The 20,775-nt window shown below is 52.1% G+C and overlaps 1 protein-coding gene across 46 annotated transcripts in view; it reads right to left on the reverse strand.

The window, feature by feature from the left end:
* Positions 1–12,403: 12,403 nt before the first annotated feature.
* NFASC (neurofascin) overlaps positions 12,404–20,775 on the reverse strand; it is a 194,489-nt gene continuing 186,117 nt past the window's right edge. For all 46 annotated transcript variants that reach the window (XM_063597585.1, XM_057301521.2, XM_034944720.3 and 43 more), the window contains one exon: positions 12,404–18,909. In XM_063597585.1, coding sequence (XP_063453655.1) covers positions 18,678–18,909 — 232 coding nt within the window. In that variant the 3' untranslated portion in view covers positions 12,404–18,677. The remainder of the gene's footprint in view (positions 18,910–20,775) is intronic.

A 20,775-nucleotide genomic window follows, 5' to 3' on the forward strand; every position in this document is an offset into this window, starting at 1 on the left:
TTGTACCCTGAGCATAATGGCAAAGGCCCAATATATATTTGGGGTTTTTTGGTTTGTTTTTTGAGACAGGGTCTGGCTGTGTTGCCCAGGCTGGAGTGCAGTGGCTTGATCTCAGCTCACTGCAACCTCTGCCCCCTGGGCTCAAGCCATCCTCCTACCTCAGCCTCCGAAGTATCTGGGACTATAGGCATGCACTGCCATACCTGGCTGATTATTTTTGATTTTTATAAAGACAGGGTTTCACCATGTTGCTCAGGCTGGTCTCGAACTCCTGTGCTCAAGCGATCCATGCACCTCAGCCTCCCAAAGTGCTGGGATTATAGGCATGAGCCACTGTACTCCACCCACTAATATATATTTGTTAAATGAATTGATGAGTGGGTCATTCTATTCCTCTCTGGGGGTTCACAGTGGGGGTAGACAGGTGTTCAATAAATGATAACCAGAAATTGTTAGAAAATATTGTATTCATCCATCCATTCACCTATACCTACATACATCCATTTAACAAGTAAATGCCAAGTACCTCTTGTATCAGGCATTACACCAAGTGCTGGGATACAGCCTCACCCCTTCCTTGCACCCTCAACTCCAGGCATGCTAACCAACTCCCTTTCAAATCTGCCATGCTGCCACCTTTGCACAAGCTGTTGCTTCTTCCTGGCACCATCTCTTCCCTGCCTCCTCAAGCTCATACCACAAACACCTGCTCTACCTGGTAAACTCAGAGTTTTCCTTCAAGACACAGTTAAAATGTTTTCTCATTCCCAAGCCTCACCAGGCAAATAAACAACCAATTGTGTTGGGGCACAAGTGGCTACTTCTCTCTCCACCCTGGGTGCCCTGGAGGCAGGACCAGTACCAACCTAAGTTGAGCAAATTACCCCAAAAAGCAGACGCAGAATTGCACCAGGGCACACAGCATGGAGAGGGAGCATGAGCCAGGTTTAACTCTTTATTCACTGCCTCAGCCAGGTGTCATCATGCAGGGCCCCTGGGAGAAGCTGTCCACCAGGGTCAGAGGATGAGCCTGAGCTGGCAGAGGCTGTGAGGTGGGTGCAGACCTCTCTGGGAGGTAGACTGAGGTCCAGGGCCACCTTTCTGGATCCCCAGCCTGTGTGTAGAGTCTGTGCTCAGAAGGGCCCCATGCTTGGTTTAATGCTTTTCTGCTGCTGTCTTGGAATTTACAATCACTTTTAAACAAGGGGCCTAGTATTCTCATTTTGCATTGGGCACTGCAAGTTACGTGGCTGGTCCTGCTGAGGTCAGTGGGGTTGCCCCACTAAAAACAGTACCTGGAGTTACTGGGCCAAAGAATGATCTTCCTCCCTGTCGTAGAGGCGCAGGACTTCATTCACAACTTCAAACCCTGCCCTTGGCTTTGTTAATCTCCTAGGAGCCGGTCAACAGGGCCCCAGGTGTTTTGATCCCTCTGAGCTCCTGTAAGCCAGCGGCATAGAGTGTGCTAAGAATGCATTTTACATTTTTAAATGGTTGAAAAAATCAGAAGATGTCGCGACACATAAAAATCATATGAAATTGAAATTTCAATGTTCATAAATAAAGATTAATTGGAACACAGCCACGCTCATTCATTTATATATTGTCTGTGGCTGCTTTTATGCCACATCAGCAGTCGAGTAGTTGCAACAGAGGCTGTATGAAGATATTCATTCAACAAAGCTGAAGATATTTACTATCTGGCTTTCTACAGAAAATGTTTGCTGATCCCTGGTTTAAGCCATGCCTCTGTCACCTGCAGCCTAGGAATCAGAAACCAGGGGGATGTCAGTCACTGACACTTAGGTGTTGGGTTTCTTTTTTGCCTTAGCTCAGTGGTTGTCAACTAGGGGGCCATTTGGCAAGGTCTGGCGGCATTTGTAGTTATCACAGTGGGAGTGTGTGTGGGGTAGAAGGTGTGTTGTTGGCATCTAGTGGGTAGAGGTGAGGACGCTGCTAAGCATCCTGCAGTGCACAGGTCAGCCCCCACCACCTAAGAATTTCCCGGCCCGAAGGAGCCCCATGCTAAAGCTTAGGGCAGGGCCAGGCCAGATTCCCAGTGGGTCTTATGGGCTGGGGAACTAGCCAGAACTTCACTGCTTTGGAATCAATGGAGCATTCCAAAGGCTGTATGTACCGAGGGAGGGGGCCCTGGAAAGGACCAAGCATGAGTCTTCTCCCTTCCTTGGCAGCCTGTGGCTCCTATACCTGCTAGGGGCCCTGGGCAGGCCTCAAATGGAAAACAGCCACTTTCCCTGCATTTCCCTAAGGAAGAGGATAGGTGCCCATCTGCTTGGCCAGGTGAGCTTGACCCCGGGAGGGGAGATGGCTATCGAGGCTGCCAACCGTCGCCATAGGAAGAGGTGCCAGGGGCCAGGGATGCAGAGAGGGAACTGGAGGTGCCCCCAGGGGACCAGGTGAGCAGGGTGTCCAACTCAGGCGGAAGGAACGTGAGGCTGGGAGAGCCTTGGGGAAAAGCTGGCACGGCTCCCACCCAACCTTCTGGAGAGTGAGAAGAACAGATGCTGTGGCTGTCAGATGAGATGCTCCTGGCACTTTGGGAAATGGCAGAATTAACAAAAGGACGGTTGCTTTCAGGGAACACAAGCAGGGGCGCAGTGTGTACAGCTGGGCTGGCCTCTGAGGAATCCTTTTCCTTGAAGGGCAAGGAGCAGAGGTCCTCTTGCCTGGCCTCTGGGCTGGTTGTAGATTGGGGTGGTGGGGAGGGAGGATGGAGGCTGAGTCGTTGGACCTGGGGACAGGATGGGGTCAAGTTAGAGCCAGAGCCAGGGCCAAGGCTGTACATAGCTTGGAGTCTTGTAAATGGCAAGGCTGTCTGGAGGTCATCTCATCTATCCCTCTGCCTCTGGGTCCAGCCTCAGCAGATGGCATCTTGCCGGTGGAGGACCCAAGCAGAGGGGCCCTCAGCAGGAATGAGAATTCATCAGCTGTTACTTGCAAAGCCCCCAGAAGAAGCAGCCAGTTCTCTTTGGAAGCTGCATGGACAAAGAGGCACATGCCAGAGGGTCTGCAGGGAGCCTGCCTCTTCTTCTAGCGGAGAGTGGGCAATGGGAGTGATGGAGGCCGGGCACGGTGGCTCACGCCTGTAATCCCAGCACTTTGGGAGGCCGAGGCAGGAAGATCATGAGGTCAGGAGATCAAGACCATCCTGGCTCACACGGTGAAACCCTGTCTGTAGTAAATAATACAAAAAATTAGCTGGTGTGGTGGCGGGCGCCTGTAGTCCCAGCTACTCGGGATGCTGAGGCAGAAGAATGGCGTGAACCCGGGAGGCGGAGCTTGCAGTGAGCTGAGATCGTGCCACTGCACCCCAGCCTGGGTGACAGAGTAAGACTCCGTCTCAAAAAAAAAAAAGAGTGATGGGAGCGGGTGTGGCCTCATCCTGGATGCTTACCTGACCTGGCGGAGAGGCGGGACGTTGTGATTAGCATTGTTTGGCTAGAGAAACTCAGGAAAATTTGGCATAGACTAGGCTAGCTGGGTCCCACTCAGAGGCAGGAGGATTAGACTCCATGCTCCTAAAATCCATTAAAAGAATAGGAAAAGAGAAGGAGGGTATGCGATTGCCCAAGTGTGGATGGTTTTAATTGCAATGCAGAGCTCATACAGACCCAAAGAAAACTCTTTCTAATGCTGAGGTGTGGGATGACAGATAAGAGGCCGGGGGTTGTGGCATTTTTCCCAGGACCTGCCTGCCTGGTCTGGCGGCCGCGGGCTGGCTAAAGTTCCCCTGGCCAGGGAGGTTGGGGTCACAGCTTTGTCCTTTCTGGCAGACCCATGGCTTCCTTGCTCCTGGAGCTGCAGCAGCTGAAGTATAGGGTGGGAGATGGGGCGGCGGAGCCAGGACTACCCTGCCCTCTGGAGGCCCTGGCCATTAGCCCAGAGAGCCTTCAGCTGAGGAGGCTGCCTGCCCATCTGTGAAGTGCACTGGCCATGGGTTAAGCCCATAACTGGAGGGGTGAGCAAGGCCAGAGGGCAAGGGACAGCAGACGGCTCGGAGGGGTCACGGCCTCATTTGCTGGAGTGTCATCCCTCTCCCTGTCACAGGTCTCTACGGGGCCAGCTGACAGATGCGCCCTGGAGGAGGGCGGGGGGCCTCCTCCCCATGGCCGGCCTCCCCTCTCTCCTTCCCCCTTTCCTGCTGGCTTTCCCCGAAGGCACTGCATTGTTAGCTGCAGGCCTCCGGGGACAGACTTCAGATGGAGGGGAGCGGGTGTGTGTTTTGTTTTGTAGGAGGGAGTCTCTGAACCAAGAACCTATTTGGCTAATGAAGTCGTAATTACTCCCCGGCTCACTAATAGGATGAAAGCTGGGGGCTCACTTAAAAGCCACTGATGGACCTGCGAGAGTGGTCTGAGGGCTCTGAGGAGGGGCTGGGGAATGGTAAATGGAAGGAGGTGCATGTCGGGGTTAGGGAGAGGGAAGAAAGGGGGTGTAGAGGCCCTGGTCTGGAGTCTGTCTGCTTCTGGGAACCAAAGTCACACCTACAAATTCTTCAGCTTAGCATGGGATGAGCTGCCTGAGATTTACCATCTTGCCTGTGCCTGCCTTCAGCTTTCCCAAACTGGCCACAGCCCTAGCTGCCAGCTTTCATAGGAGGATCGTGGGCTGTGGAGGGTCTGGGGCAGCCGAAAATCCCAGATGATTGCTATTTGGCTTTGGAATGAGTCTATTTCTAAGTTTGTGTATTTTTTCCTCCCGGAAAAGCCCTCAGCTCTTTCAGATGAGGTCTGGTGGCCGTCATTTGAAATGTGAGTCTGCTTTCTCTGAGGACGCATTAGCTCATGTGGAAGGTGGGGTGGTACATTTGCTGTGCGGTATGGGAGCCAGTTTTGGATTTAGCTCTTGGTGTGTGGAATCTGTAAGACAAGGGGACTGGACCTGGGCTTACTCCAGCCCTGACATTCCATGGGTCTGAACCACAGGCACATAATTGAGAGGGGACTAGGGGGTCTCCTGGGGTCCTGGGTGGGCCCTGTGCACATCCCCCGCAGTCAGCCAGCGGCCTCACCCATGCCGGCCACACCAGGGCACGCCCTGCAGAAAACTTGGGAAGGAGGTTGATGCAGTAATTTGGAAGGAAAGATTTTCTGTGTGTTTTTTGCTTTTCACGGAGATTGTTGCTGGGACTCGGTAGGGAGAAGGATGGAAGACGTGAGCTCCTCTGGGCCTTAGGGCTGACTGCATTGGTGTCGGTCTTCGCCAGACCATCTTTCCCTGAGGAGGGGTGTTGTCAGTGTTGAGAAGGAAGGAACCCTGAATGCCTGTGGCCGGGAAGAAGCTCTAAGCTTGGGAGTCAGGCTCCTATATCTTGGTGTAAAATGACCCCAGAGAGGTAACCGCATCCACATCCATGGGGACCAGTGCTGTGGGGCTTGTGGAAAGGACGTTGGCTGAGTCCTGTCCTGGGGTCATTCTCTCTTGGGGCAAACCCAGGCCTTTGGACATCCAGCCTTATCCTCTTCTGCCACATGGGTTGTTGGGTGAGTTGAGGGTCATGCTGTGTCCTAACAGCCAGGTTGGAGCTAGAAGGAGCAGGAGGGAGGGAAGTGAAGGATGGACTGTCCTTTCTGATGAATGACGGTGGGTTGCTGGCCTTTAACGGGAGGCAAGAGCACTTAGGGGACTTGGGGAAAGTTAATTAATGGGGCTCTAGAGTGAACCCCAGCTCTCAACACTCATCACTGGCCCTTACATCCAGCCACTTGGAACCTGGTAAACTTGCTTTTAGGAAGAGAAATATTGCCTGCCCCCTCCTCACCCCTAACCCCAATACACCATGGACTAAACCACTAGCCGGGCAATAAATACAGTAACGCAGACAGCTTGAATACAAATGGGATCTGGTTACCCTGCAGGGACTGCTGGGTCCCAAGGATCAGTCAACATGTATTTATGGACCCCCACACACTATGTGTGAGGCACAGGACTGGGGGCCACAAAGGTACAAGAGGCATAAAGTACTGGCCCTGCCCTCCACAGGTTTGCAGCCTGGCCAGATACAGGAGAAAGTCTCTGCAATGTCAGACAAGTCCCTGCTGGAGGAGCAAGAAGGTTGAGAAAAGCTCTCGAGAGAGACAGCCCTGTGGGCCAAGGGGATTATGAGAAATGGATTTGAGCCTGCTTTGAAGGATTGGGAGGGTTTTTGAAGGAGGGTGTCGAGTCTGGAAGAACATTTGGGTAGACAGCAGAGGGGAAAGTGTAAAGTGATTCATTCGTTTATTTAAATGTAATACATTATTATATAGTGCTTCCTATGCCTCAGACACTTTTCACATTTCAATTGATTTGATCCTTACAACAACCTACAAAGTAGCTACAATGACAACCCTTATTTTGTAGATGAGGAAACTCAGGCAAAGAGAGGTTCAGTCAGTTGCCTGAGGTCACACAGCTAGTGCCTGACCTGTCTGCAGAGTCCTGGCTCTTACTTGGTACTTAGGGCACATTTGCAGAAAGCTGAGCACCTGTAATTTGCTGCCCCCTCATCGTGTGACCACGAGCTGCATGGCACCCACAACCTTCTCCTGGGGTTTCCTGGGGCATTCAGGAGCCTGCACGTCCTGCTACCCAGAGCAGAGGAGGGGGGCGAACGGTTGCGGAGACATGTTGGAGAGTTGGCAGGGGCTGCTCTGGCATGATGCCTTTGAGGCACAGGCGCCAGGGCTGATTCTTCACAGGGAGGCCCTTTCATACCCCAAGCACAGTAGTGAAAGTGGAGGTTTTTTAGTCAGACCAAACTGGCAGCTAGTTCTGGCTTTGTCATTTACCTTGGGCAAATTATTCTGCTATTTGGGCCGGGTGCAGTGGCTCACGCCTGTAATCCCAGCACTTTGGGAGGCTGAGACGGGCAGATCACCTGAGGTCAGGAGTTCGAGACCAGCCTGGACAACATGGTGAAACCCCATCTCTACTAAAAATACAAAAATTAGCTGGGCATGGTGGTGGGCACCTGTAATCCCAGCTACTTGGGAGGCTGAGGCAGGAGAATCGCTGGAAACAGCAAGGCGGAGGTTGGAGTGAGCTGAGATCATGCCACTGAACTCCAGCCTGGGCGACAGAGTGAAACTCTGTCTCAAAAAAAAAAATTATTCTGCTATTTGGAGTCACAATTTCCTCATGCAAAACAGGATGTAAAGCTACCTATGTCAAAGGGCTGGTGTGCAGGCTAAAAGAGAGCATTGGCATGAAATGCACATCACTGTGCCTCATGCAGTTGGTTTCAACAATATTCATTCCCCTTCTCCTCTTAAGTCACTTACATGTAAATGTGTTGTGGCCCAAATACCATCTGGTGCCTTCTTGCCTCTTTGACAGTAATGTATAAACAGCTCAGTCCCCTGCCAATTCCATGGACTGTGAAAGTCCAAGCCCCCCTCACCATTTTTGCTAATTCCTCGGGGTTCATGCTCTGACCCCTCTATTCTTCTGCAGTCTCTGTGCCCTGCATCAATTTGGATGTAAAGTCCAGCAACTTTGCTAGTTTGCATAAAACATCCATTCACAAGAAGCAAATTCACAAATGTAGTAGGCTTGATTGCCAATTCGGGGGACGTGAAGAAGGGTCACATCCAGGCATACACAGGTTTTTCAGTGTGTCCCTCTTATCTAGGGGCCTCAAACATGATGCCTGCATCAGCATCACCTGGAGGGTTTGTGAGAACACAAATCCCAGAGTTTCTGATACAGTAGATATAGGGTGAGGCCCAAGAATGTGTTTTTTAGTAGAGACGGGGTTTCACCATGTTGGCCAAACTGGTATTGAATTCCTGGCCTCAAGTGATCCACCTGCCTCAGCCTCCCAAAGTGCTAGGATTACAGGCGTGAGCCACTGTGCCCAGCCAAGAATGTGAATTGCTACAAGTTCCCAGGTGGTTCTGATACTGCTAACAAGTTCCCAGGTGGTTCTGATACTGCCGGTCTAGGGACCACCCTTTGAGAACCACTCCTCTAATCTCCTTTCTGCTGTTTCTTGCTCCTCAGTTGCTGCCCCCTGGATTGCCCTGTAGGTCCAAAATCTCCCCCTCTATTATACAAAGCTCTCCCCAGATGCTGTCTGCAACCTCTCTACCCAGATCAAGCCTGGACCCTTGGTTTACTAGGATTCAGCCTTTTGAGAAGGTATTTGGGGTTTTAAGCACAGGAGATGTCCTTGTGTGTGTTTGTTTCAGTGTGGAAGAATCCCGTTCTCTAGCTTCTCACTCTCTGCAGTGGTCTCTGCGCGAAGCTGAGCAGTCAGAACTCCTGTTTGGGTTCAGTGTGGGTGAGGTGAGTTTCCAGTGAGCCCCGGCCAGGGCTGAGGGTCTGTGTGCAGACCTTATCAGACTCAACCGAGTCCCAGGTCTACACAAAGCCATGCTTCTTGCTGGTGGTGGTGGTGGTGGGGGGGTTGGGGTGTGTGTGTGGCTGGGGCTAATCAGCAGCAAATTCTGGGGTGGGAGTAGGAGTGAGGGTTGGGGGCTGGGGGCTGGGGCTGGGGGCTGGGGCTGGGGGCTGGGGGCTGGGCTGTCGGGCCGCAGCTGTGGCTCCAAATTGCTCTGAGGCCCACTGCCTGGTTGGTGCTCCAGCAGGAACTGACATCAAACAAATGGGCTCTGATGCGTTAAGTGGGGAGGGGGATGCTGAAATGGGTCCCCCTCCCCCGCCTTTCTCCACCTAAAATAATGTTGGACAGGAGAGGTCTCCTTGATGAGAAAGGCTGTAATGAATTCCCAGATTCCAGCCCTTTGTGGGCAGCTGGGCAAGAGGGGGCAGAGCCTTCACTCTTAATAAAGATGGGAAGATGGCTTGTGCCCTCCCCACTGGGCCTGTTAATCCCACTCCAAGCTGGAGATTAGCATTTCTAATGGGCTGGGAGGTGCAGCCTTCAGGAGACTGAGGGATGACAGATATTCTGGTGGGTCCCTGGGGCTCTGAAGACAGGCAAGCGCTTTGTCTGGCCTCAGTTGCATTGATGTTGGCTTTCTTCAAACAACACACTCGCCTCATCTCTCCACTTCTGTTCCGTTGAGTGGAGGTGCCTATTCTAGAAACCGAGCCGGTGGGTTGCCCCCAAATGTCATATCCAAGAATCCAATATCCAAAGAGGATGATATGCAAAGCTCGAATTCACCTGGCCACTATTTTTCAAAGGAATGTTGTCTCATTCATTTATTCATATTAATTCATTTTGTCCCTCACTTGGCACTTGCTATGTGCCAAGCACTTAATTGTGGATGCAGGTGAAAAACTGGTCTTTTGTAGTCAGGATGTTCATTCACAGTTTAGTGAAAGAAAGACAATGAGGCTGGGTGCAGTGACTCACATCTGTAATCTCAGTGCTTTGGGAGGCTGAGGTGGCAGGATCGCTTGAGGCCAGGTATTCAAGACCAGCCTGGGCAACATAGTGATACCCCATCTCTATAGAAAATAAAATAAATTAGCTGGGCATAAGTGGCAGTGCCTGTAGTTCCAGCTACGTGGGAGGCTGAGATGGAAGGACTGCTTGAGCTGAGGAGTTTGAGGCTGCAGAGAGCTATAATAGCACCACTGCACTCCAGCGCTGGGTGACAGACTGAGACCTTATCTCTTAAAAAAAAAAAGAAAAAGACAATGAATGTTGTATCCCAGACTCCATTAGACATAAAATAGGTGCTCTATGGGCACAGTGAAGGGGTCTAAACCAGACTGCAAATGTGTGTGTGTGTGCGCGCCCGTGTGTGCGTGTGCATGTGTGTGCACGTGTGTGTGTATGTGTGCGTGTGTGTGCATTCAGCATGTGTGTGCACGTGTTTGCGCATGTGTGCATGTGCATGTGTATGTGTGCGTGTGTGTGTGTGTGCGTGTGCGCGTGCGTGTGTGTGTGTGCAGGGCTGTTAGGGCAGACAGTGTTCCCTGAGCTGCCTTCAAGGAGTCTCGGAGGAATGGCCTATAAGGAGAAAAGGGGCTAGAGGGGCTTGGAATGGGAAACAAGAAGGAGAAGAAGAGGAGGAGGAACGCAGAAGGATTAGGGGGTGGTGTGGAAGGTCAAGAGAAGAGTGTGTCAGACAGACCCACCTTTGGGCCATAATTTATCCATTGAGCCCATATTTATTGAGCCCTTTGCCCAAGACACTCTAATGTCGCTTTTGTTTACTTGACTTTCTCTCATGACAGTCTGGGCTTTCTACTTATCTTATGCTGTTAATTGGCACAGAGTAGGTTGTTAATACATACTTTTGAATTGAATTGAAAACCCTGGGAAGTGTGAGAATTTTTTTGCTGTCAGGGAAAGCTGGAAATAGTTGGAATGGCTAGAGTTTGGGGTACTTGTGGGGAGCGGTGAAAAATGAGGATGGAGAGGTGAGGGTCGGATCACTAAAGGTCTAACATGACAAACCATGGAGTTTAGATTTTATCTAATGTAGGGAATGAAGGTTTCAAGTAAAGGAATGACATGATCAGATTTGTATTTTAGAAGCTCCCTCTGGCTACAGTTTCATGAGGGAGTAGGCAACACAGGAGGCAGGAACACTCAATTCAGGCCGCGAGGGCTTGGACTAAGGGTGAGACAGTGCATATGGATGTGAGGGACAAATTTCAAAGACAGCATGTGAACTTGAGAATGATGAGAAAGAATCTTCCTGCCAGGCGCGGTGGTTCAGGCCTGTAGTCCCAGCACTTTAGCAGGCTGAGGCAGGGTGGATCGCTTGAGCCCACGAGTTCGAGACCAGCCTAGGCAACATAGTGAGACCCTGTGTCTAGAAAAAAATACCAAAAAAATTAGCTGGGCACGGTGGCGGGCGCCTGTAATCCCAGCTACTTGGGAGGCTGAGGTGGGAGGATAGCTTGAGCCTGGGAGGTCGAGGCTGCAGTGAGCCATGATTGCACCACTGCACTCCAGCCTGGGTGACAGAGCAAGACCCTGTTTCAAAACAAACAAACAAACGAAACCCCTCAGAAACAAAAGAGAGAGAGAGAGAAAGGATCTTTCTCATATTCCAAGGAGTAAATAGGGAGGTTCAGAGGTGTGTGACTTCCCCAAGTTACCCAACATTTCAGGAGGAGCCAGGCCTGGAAATAAGGCCCCATTTTAGCCTAATGAAGCTATAATCCCTCAAGTCAATGATCTGTTCTGGGGACATTTTTTTTTCTTTTTTGCACCCACCCTGTCTGTTCTGAGGACTTTGAAGGGAGAGTAAGACAGGTGGGTTGGACAGTTACTCGGTGGTTCTCTGTCCAAGAGACTTGGTCTGCATTTTCAGGGGAATTCATTTGCCCTCATTCCCCATTATAGCCTATGCCTAGAAACTATCCGTTAACTTTCTACAAGAGCAGAACCACCTCTCAGTGCTCACTCCAACCCCTACACCACCCCGAGGAAAGGGAGGGGGGTTACAGTGTCTGGGGGTCCCTCATGTCTTATCCTGCCTGGTTGAGGCTCTTTGGCCACTCCTCAGTGAGAACCAGCACAGCTACAGACATGTTGTGGCAGTATCCAGGGGACATGGTGAAAGCTGCGAGCACTGCCTTTCAACAATCAACATGGCCCCCTCTGTCTCTTTTCCCTTCCTTTTTTTTTTTTTTTTTTTTTTGAGACGGAGTCTTGTTCTGTGGCCCAGGCTGGAGTGTAGTGTCACGATCTCGGCTCACTGCAACCTCCGCCTCTCGGGTTCAAGTGATTCTCCTGCCTCAGCCTCCAGAGTAGCTGGGACTACAGGCATGCGCCACATCACCCAGCTAACTTTTTTTTTTTTTTTTTTTGTATTTTTAGTAGAGACGGGGTTTCACCATGTTGGTCAGGCTGGTCTCGAACTTCTGAGCTCAAATGATCCACCCACCTCGGCCTCCCAAATTGTTGGGATTACAAGCATGAGCCACTGTGCCTGGCCCCTATTTGGTTGTTGATCAAGATTCCTTTGAGTCTACTGAGAGGGGTTTTTGGTTTGTAGTAAGCAGTTTTATTTATTCTTTCAACAATATGAAATGTCTACCTTGTGCCAGGCACAATGCTGGGCATACGCTGATGTTTGACCTAAGGGCAAGCGGTGCAGAAAGAGGAGGGGGCTAGGAGACGGGGCACCATGGCAAATTTCTCCCATTCTCCCGACTTCCCTAGCATGGCACTTTTTCAATGGTGGATGTGCACACGCATCACGTTGAATCAGAGGGTGTCTCCACGACTGTACACATTACACATTCCTATACCAGTCACACTATGTTTAAAACACAAATTGTGCAAGTGAGTCTTCGAGAATAAGGACAACTTCTAGAGGGGGGATGGTATGGTAGAATTCTGGAAGAGTGTGCTGTCTGGCACCCATGAAAAACCCTTTGATCCACTTTTGCCATCAGCCCTTTGACACCCCTCTCCTACCCACCAACAAGAACAAATCAAGAAAATGAGCAAATCACATGGCAAGAGTCCATTTTGAACAACTTTTATTATACGTTTAGTGTTCTCTATACAAAAGAAATCAGTTTTTTTACAGTGATTCAAAAAAAATTCAGAATAATTTGGCCTTTTCATTGCTCATGCAGTCAGTTTATAAGTCCATGTATTAGACGGCCCTCCATGGCCCAGAAGTCTTCCCTGCTGAAGGTCGTGCGTGACACCCTCAGATACGCATCTGTCACTGACAAAGTTGGTTAATGCAAAATAACTAACAAAAAAGGAAAGAACATGATGTGAGAGGGGTTAAAACAAGGTCTGGCATGGAGTTAAATGTTTAACCAATGGAAAAAAGATCAGACCAATTTGTGTGTGTGTGGATATGTAGGAAGGGATGGAGACGCTGGGAAAAAAAATTCCCCACGGGAAAGAACAAATTGGAATGGTGGGGGATATGGGTGTGTGGTGGGGGCAGGGCAGGAGGTCCTCCGGGGTCCAGCATGGGTCGGGAGTGGGAGCAGGACAGAAGGTGGCCACGTCACAGGCGACTGATGCTCAGCTCAAGGGGAGTGTGAAGAGGTTGGCAAAGAGCTGGGGAGCCGGGCAGAGGGACAACACTGACTGAGGACATTGCAGTTGGGAATCAGAAAAAAAGGGGCAGCTCAGGGGCATCTGATCTGCCTCATTTTTGAAAAAGAAACAGAATAATGTACAAAATTCTGGATATCTTCTCCCAGAGTTTTGTGTTTATTGCTTCACCGAAGTCTTTACATCTGTTGAACTCCAGCCCAGCAAATCCCAGGGTGGCAGCTTGCATGGGCCCTGCTGCCTCTCTGCACCCTGTGGCCATGGGCAGAATGGACAGAGATGCCCTCACTTCTGAGGAATACAGCACACTGAAGGCCCGATGTGTTACAAAGCAAGAGACACCATTCTACGGGGTACGGTCTAGGGTTCACAGTAACAAACACCAATCAGCTATCCTATTCCACTGGCCCAGGTCTGCCCTTAATTGCATGACTGGGTGAACCACACACAGGCTGATCACAGACAGACTGATCTTGGTCTCAGAAACAATCCTGTTTGTCTTTCATTTTGGGAGGCATGTGGGGGATGTGGGAGAGGCAGTAAAGAGGTATGAGAGGGTGAACCAGAAGGACAGATCTTAATACCTCTGTTTCAAAGGAGGCAGCTGTGGTGAGATGAAAGAACACTGGACAAGGAGTCAGAAGGCCCAAGTTCAAGCCCTAACCTTACCTTAGTTTACCAGCTATGTGATCTTGAGCAAAAATCCCTTCACTTCTGTGGATTTGCATATCCTTGTCTGTACGATAGATCATTTCAATGAGATCAGCTCTGGGATTCCTTCACATGCCGAAATCCGATTCTGTCCTAAGCTAGATGCCTTGTACCTATTACCATTCTCCTCATTATGAAACACCCATTTAATACTAGTATGCTGATAGGAGGAACAGCAGCTTCAGGTGAGGCTTGAGACACTGTTTGGTGGACGCTTGTGGCTCTCCTGGATGGTTCTCCTTTCTCTCTGATCCTTCTCTGAATGTGTCTCAGGAAGGCCCATTATTAGTAAGGAAGGGAAAGAAAGGACACTTCCCTGGGCTTGGGCTGTGCAGGCTGGGGACAGCCACAAAGTCTGGCTTGAACTCACATGGGGTAGCCCCTGTCTAGGTTAAGGAATGCTAGGAGATGGTCAAGGGAGGGCGCTGGTCTGACTCTGCCCGGCTTGCCTATGCCTCCCAGGTCCTTGGTCTCCTCTTGACATATCAAGCTCTTTGTCTCATTGTTTTGAGGCCTCTCTATTTTTCCTTTTTAAAATCAGGGCCCTCCTCCATGCTACTCCTTGGCCACCATGCAGAGCTCAAGCAGGATCCTTTGCCAACTAACGGTGTAGATGCAACCGCAACCATGGGCTTTTGTGTGTTTGGCTGGGGCTGGCCGGAATGGTGACTGGGCAGGAGGTCACTCTGCACCAAGGTGTCATGAGTAGGGAGCGGTGCCTTGTGCCGGCCTCCCAGGAACCTGCTGGCCACTGAGAAGGGATTCTCTGGCACTAGCCCCAGCCGACGGAAAGCCCGAGAGGCTTCCTCTCCTCAGAGAGTTAGCAAAGCAGCCTCACAAAGACAGACAAAAATGTGTTATGTCCCTGCTCCCTCCATCAAATGGGCTGTTTGTGATGCCCTAAGACTTGGCCCTGCTCCAGCACAGGGCGCCAGAAAGAGCCTGATGCCCGTGCCATTGCTTGGGCAAAGTTTCCCACTCCTTCAGCTCAGATGCTCTCTCTAGGTGCTGCCAACAGGAATTACCTAAAGAGGGCCCAACCCTGGTGGCCTTTCCCACTCCTCTAAGGTGCGTTCCTCATCCACACAGAGCCCTTTGCATCTTATCTCACGCAACTTGGATGTGGACTAACCCTCTCCAAGACAATGTTGGAATCTGGATCGCTATCCCTTGGAAGCACTGCTTGGCAACAGGGCTGTGGTCTGCTGTATGTATGCGAGCATGCATGGGCACTGGGTGTGGCAGGGGAGCTTGTCCGTTAGCTGGGAAACCCACACATCCTCGGGGGTTTCCACCCTCTTCCCAAGGCTGTGGTCAGGGAAACTATGAATGCGCTATGTGGGCTCAGTTGCACCTTGCAGGGCAAGCAATGTTGGCACTGGCTGATTTTCAGACCTGTGGTCACCTCTCCCGACTTCAGGGCTTGCCAGGGCCAGGGGCAATGGGGTGGACCAGATGTCTCCAACCTCTCAGAGCACAAAGGAGGGTGCTGGTTTGGCCTTCCTGTTAGCTTAAATTCAACCATCTCCTCAAAAGCAAGGCAGGAAAAGATGAGTCCCATTCACCATCACCCAGGCAAGGTGGGAGGCAGCTGTCCCCTGACCGATGGCAGTGTACTTCCCGAACCCTGGCCTCGACAATCCTTCAGGGGAGCCCGTGCCTCTCTGTAGAAAGAGGTATTCAAGGAGGAACTGAATGGGAGACAGAGGCATAAAAATACAGACAGGTTAAGGAGCTTGCCCCAAGAGGCAGAGCAAAGAGGCTCAGGAAGCAGGACTGTTTCTCAAGCCACACTGTGGTTCTTGACTGCTCTGTCCTGCCCAGCCTTGGTGACCAGATGGACCAAGCTCTCCCTCAGAATCCCTCTCTTCAAGCTCGCAGCCATCAGTGGCTTAAGCGGTAGAGGGAAGAATGCTCCCAGCTCAATGGCCACTGTGTCCCAGCACTTGATTTTAGGACTGTCAGCCCCGTGAGGGCAGGGACCACATCTAACTCACGCGCCATGATATCCACAGCTCAGGCCTTAGTTCAGACTGGATTTCAGATTATTTGCTGAATGAATGAATGAATGAATGAATGGACAAATGAGAGCACAGGAAACCACAGCTCTTAGGGCTGAGCATATAGGTGGGATTGCAGCCTAGTCAAAGGAACTTCTAGAGTTACTGTAAGATGCCCAGCACTTTCCTCCCAGCCAGACAGACTGGAGCGCCGATGGCATGGTGCTGTCCTGGCTTCACTGTTGGTATGTCTTGGGGTAGTTGCTTGGGAGACCCAGCTGGCAGGCAGTACTAGGCAATTCCGCTTTCCTGCTGAGCTGGAGTGGACTCTGACATGGGCTCCATGGAAAATGCACCCTCCTCTTCCCCAAAGGGGCTGCCTCCTGAATCCTGCAATCCCCACGCCTCAGCGTTTGATCTCTCTGACCACCTGCCTTCCTTGCTTGGGGAAAACTTAATTCTTCAGCCTCAGATTTGCTTCTGCTCAGAGGGGTGTGATTGCGTGGTGATGGGAGGCAGCTCTCAGCACCCACAGAACAGCAGCCTGAGAGAGGGCTAACAGCATTTTCTTCATACACAAAGGACAGTACAGAGCCTGGCAGAACACTGGAACGAGGTGCAGAGGCAGGCTGCGGGCTTACTTCTCCCCAAGACCCTTACGAGGGAAGCAGCCCTTCCCAGTCACCAGGTGGTGTGGCAGACTTGCTCACCGTCCCTTCCTGCCCTAAGAGCCTGCTTTCGGTGCAATGGGTACACTGGCATGTACGGTGCAGTATGGAATGAGTGTCTGAGAAACTGACTACTCTGCTCAGATCCAAAGCATTTTCTGGAAAGGCCAATCCTTTAATTCAGCTCACAGGCACACTTCCCTGACATTCCCTTCAGGGACAGTGGGCCTAGTATCCAAGCAGGTGTTGGAGGAAATCCAGGGGAGGGGCCCTCCAAGCTCACACCCCACCCCCTGCTGTTTACCCTGTCCCCTTGCACTGTGATAAGCTGCCCCTCAGGCGTCCAGGCAGCAGCCCTAGCTGAGGCTTGGCCCAAATGACCATTACACACTCTCAGGTTCAAACAACCTTATTGGCTCAGTTCTGGGCTATGGTTTCTTACCAGCAGAGAGTGTGTGTCTATGGGCTTGACCTTCAACTGAATGATTATTAATGATGCAAGCATTGCTAATACCTTTGCGGCTTAAACATGTGGCAAATGTTGCTTTAATAAAGTCACTGAAGGACAGAGCCCTGGTCTGGCCCAGGCCCCCTGGCTAGCAGCCGGAGAGGCTCAAATCGGAGGCTGTGCCCATGGCAGCTGATCCATTCCTGGGGATCAGCTTCACCCTCCTGAAACTGACCTCAGCTGCAGAAACAGCTAAAGGGTTCCTCTTAGACTCAAGATCTCCCCCTCTCCTTCTCTGTCTCTGAGGCTAGGTACCTTTGGTTTCAAAAATGCATTAGGTGGGGAGGATGAAGGCAGCACCTTCGGTCTGAGAACTGCAGGTCTGCGAGTGTCTCCAATTGGGGTGACTGGTGAGGACGTGTGTTGAGTGGCCGCTTCTGGTCCTGCCGGAACACTTGCATAGGCTGCCCTGCTCTCCTGGAGATAGACGTCGCTGGAGGCTTCAAGGCTTGCAGGGAGGGGCTGGGAACCTGGGAACTCCAGGGACAGATCAGCGCTGCATAAGGCATACAAAGAGCATTGAGTCCTCCCCAGGTGGGGGCATCACAGCACTGAGCACGGTGCCACCTCAGGGTCCCCTGATATGTATACACCCCAATGAAAGGGCAGACCTGCTCAGTCTTGGGGCAAGTCCCCATCCACACACCATGTCAAACAAGAGCCTCAGTGTCCTACAGAATTGGCTGAGAAGATGATATCTGCTAGAGATGGAAGGGGAGCAGTGCCTTATGCCCCAAACACACCAGCAAAGCTTTTGCATCACAGGGTTCCATCTCCTCGAGGGTGGCAGCGTGGGCCCTGGCCACGTGGACAGGTGCCCTCTACTCTGGACAGTGTGGGTGTGGCCCTCTATCTACATCCTGGGTTTCACCAGTGAGGAGGCAGGAAGTCCAAACCCAGCCTTTTTCTTCTCTCTAGAGGTGAGCACAGTGCCCCCAAGACCAGACACCTGATTTTCTTCTGCTGGAGGTACACAGTCACTGGCGTTGAAGTCCTTTCTATCAGTGCCCACTCCTGTTCCTCAAACGTCTTCAGAGTCAATGCAGCTCACATCTTAGATATTCCAGAGAAAAGGGCAGGGGAGGAATGAGGAGCAAGAGGTAAACACACCTCCCAACCAAACCAGAGAGCAGCAAGGAGGCCTGCACACCTTCTCCCTGCCAAAAATACTGTCATTTTCCAGAAAGGAGCCAAGCCCAGCTCAGCAACTGACAAGGCCGAGGCAGAGGGGTTGGGGGCCAGGGGAGGCATATGGCGAGAAAGGCATCCTTTGGAAATGCATTGGCCCAGAGGTGGTTTGAATATTACAGCCTGTCTACGTGTTCTGGTATGGATTCAATCCTTTTTGCCTATCTTTGCGGTCTCCTGGGGGGAGAATCCACTTATTCTTTCTTTTCCAGGGACTCTTTTTCAAAAGGAAAAGAAAACAGAGACATTGGGTCTGGAGGGGAAGATGCACAAAGCGAAATTAAGACAATGAGAAGTCCCGTAACCAACAGAAACGGTGAGCGTGTGCCGAGGCCAAGGGCGGGCAGTGTGGTGGAACGCTCGGGGTGGCTGCGAGACCGGGCAAGGGGCCAGGCTCCCTCCAGCTGAGCTCAGCCATGGCTCCAGCTCTCCCACACTGGTGGCACCCGGGGCTGAAGGGGGGTCATTGGGAGGGGGCTTGTGGGTGGCTTGGTGGTTACTGGTCCTCACAGCTTGGCAGACCCCCATATCGTACCCTTGTTACTGAAGGTGGTGGTGGCTTTGTGGTAGGTCTGCAGTGGTTTTGTCTCCCCTTCTCCCCTCCTCCCACTTGCAAAGTGGTGGCTGTGCCTGGGTGGGCTCCGTTAGGCCAGAGAGTAGATAGCATTGACAGGTGACGTGGCCTCTGAGCTTTCGTTGCCCTCTGTTTCCTCCTTGTCCTTTTTGACCGTGTACTGGCCGATGAAGGAGCCGTCTTCATTGAACTGGCCCTCGCCACCCTCGCCATAGTCCACCAGGCTGTCGTCACTCTCCTGCTGCTTGATGGTGCCGTCCAGAGATGTCTGACTGCCCTGCAGGGGCTTGTTGTCCTCATCACTGGCCAAAGAGAGACAGAGAATCTCAGGTGGGGTGGGATGGGGCAGCTGGCCTCCTGCCGGCACATGCCCTACACAGCTCAGAGAGGATGGGATCCAGGAGACCACCCAGTCCAGCCCCTGCTTCACCCTCCCCTGTCCAGCCTGCTTTACAGAAGGGAAACGGAGGCCTAGAGAGGACAAGCACCTTCTCTAAGGTGAGGTTGCAAGTCAGGGCAGGGCAGGGAGTGGAGCCCATGCTTTTGGGCTCCTGTTCTGGGTCTTTTCCATGAGATTGGGTCCCTGTCTGTGGTGGAAGTGGACAGAGGATGGCCACCCCATGGTGAGGCAGAGCCACTGCTTGTGAGACCACATGGAATGGTTCTAGTCCCGAGTGTGTCACTGTGTGGTTTTGTGACCTGGGCCTCAGTCTGTCCATCAAGAGGGGCTGGCCCAGCTTTGATCTCCCAAGACCTGTGACTCTGTAGGGAAACACTCTCGCCTTGACAACAAGCAAGGCTTTTAAAGGAACAAACCTCTCCCTCACCTCTCTGCTTGTCTGTCTTGGTGTCTTTCGCTGAGCTATCTGGTTGATCTATAAAAAGATGTTATTGCTTTGGGCCTAGCAAGCACAGGTGAGCAAGAGTGGTGGTGGTGGGGGGGCACACAGGTAAGCAGGTGATGCCAGCAAATGTGAGAAGACAGCAAGGCTCAGAGGATCATGCCCAGCCCCTTCTGAGGCCCATAGGCCCTGACCCTAAGCTCCCCTTGTGCAGGGAGAGCTGGGAGGCTGCCGAGTAAAGCTGCACGGGCCGCTGGGAACAGCCACCCAGTTGGGATGTCTGCTGTGCTCCTGAGGAGGTGCGGGGCTGCTCTCTGAGCCAGTGTCTGTTCAGGCACCATGTCCCTTCCCTTGGCTGGAAAGGCTCAGAGTGGGGACCAGGTGGTGCTGGCTGCACTTCAGAGGTTAGCCCAGTTCCTGGGCAGGAGGCAGCTCAGGATGAGCAGTGGGAGTCTGGGTCTGAGCAGTGGGAGTCTGGGTCTCAGCGGTGGGACCATAGCGGTGCCAGGCAGTCTGAGCAGACGCACACCACACACTGCCTTGCCCCCAGCTCCCCACCCACCCCCAGTCCTTCCTGGACGTGGGGAAGACAACCAGCTGAGTTGCCATTATAGTGGGCAGTGCGTTCTCACTTCTAATAGCAGTGTCGGGCAAAGACAGCTGTCAGGTGAGGGCAGTGAGCCAGAGCCGGGGCTGTGTTAGAAGATTGAAAGCTATTAGCCCACTCCCCACAGTGCTGCCCCATGAATACAGCCTAACTGTATTCATGGGACAGCCGTGGGTTGGGAGGTGGTGTGAGGCAGGCAGCTCTCTGGGGCTGTGCTGAGTTTGTGCAGGAAGCGGAAGTCACTGTTTGCCAACTGGAGGAGGGAAATCGCCAGGCTCCTCACCCCACTTGCAGGTCTTATTCGCATGCACTCCTTTCCAGGGCTCTCCATCCCATGTGCAGGGGCATGAGGACTGTGCTATGGGATTTGTGGGAATTCCTCCTCTGTTTCCAGGCAGCTAAGCTAAGTGCAGCCACTGGGCAGCAACAGCCCAGCCAGTGGAAGGGGCGGGGGAAGAGATCTGTAGCATGCCAGGCTGTTGAGGGGACGGGGGATCTAGGTCTGAAAAGAACAGACCGAACAGACCTCTCCTAAGGGAAGCTTGAAAGAAACTAGAATGACTAGGGGTGGCCCTGGTCTGGCCACCTGTCAGCCTCACTTCTGAGACATCTTCAAGGTCTAGGTGGATGGACATAGGGGAGAAAAACAGAGGGTGCCCCATGGGAAAGGTGGTCGGCCACTTAGCCACAGACTGGAGTGAGAGAACAGCACTCCTTGC

This window comes from Pan paniscus, chromosome 1 (genome assembly GCF_029289425.2).
Source record: "Pan paniscus chromosome 1, NHGRI_mPanPan1-v2.0_pri, whole genome shotgun sequence".
In the NCBI taxonomy this organism is placed as follows: Eukaryota; Metazoa; Chordata; class Mammalia; order Primates; family Hominidae; genus Pan; species Pan paniscus.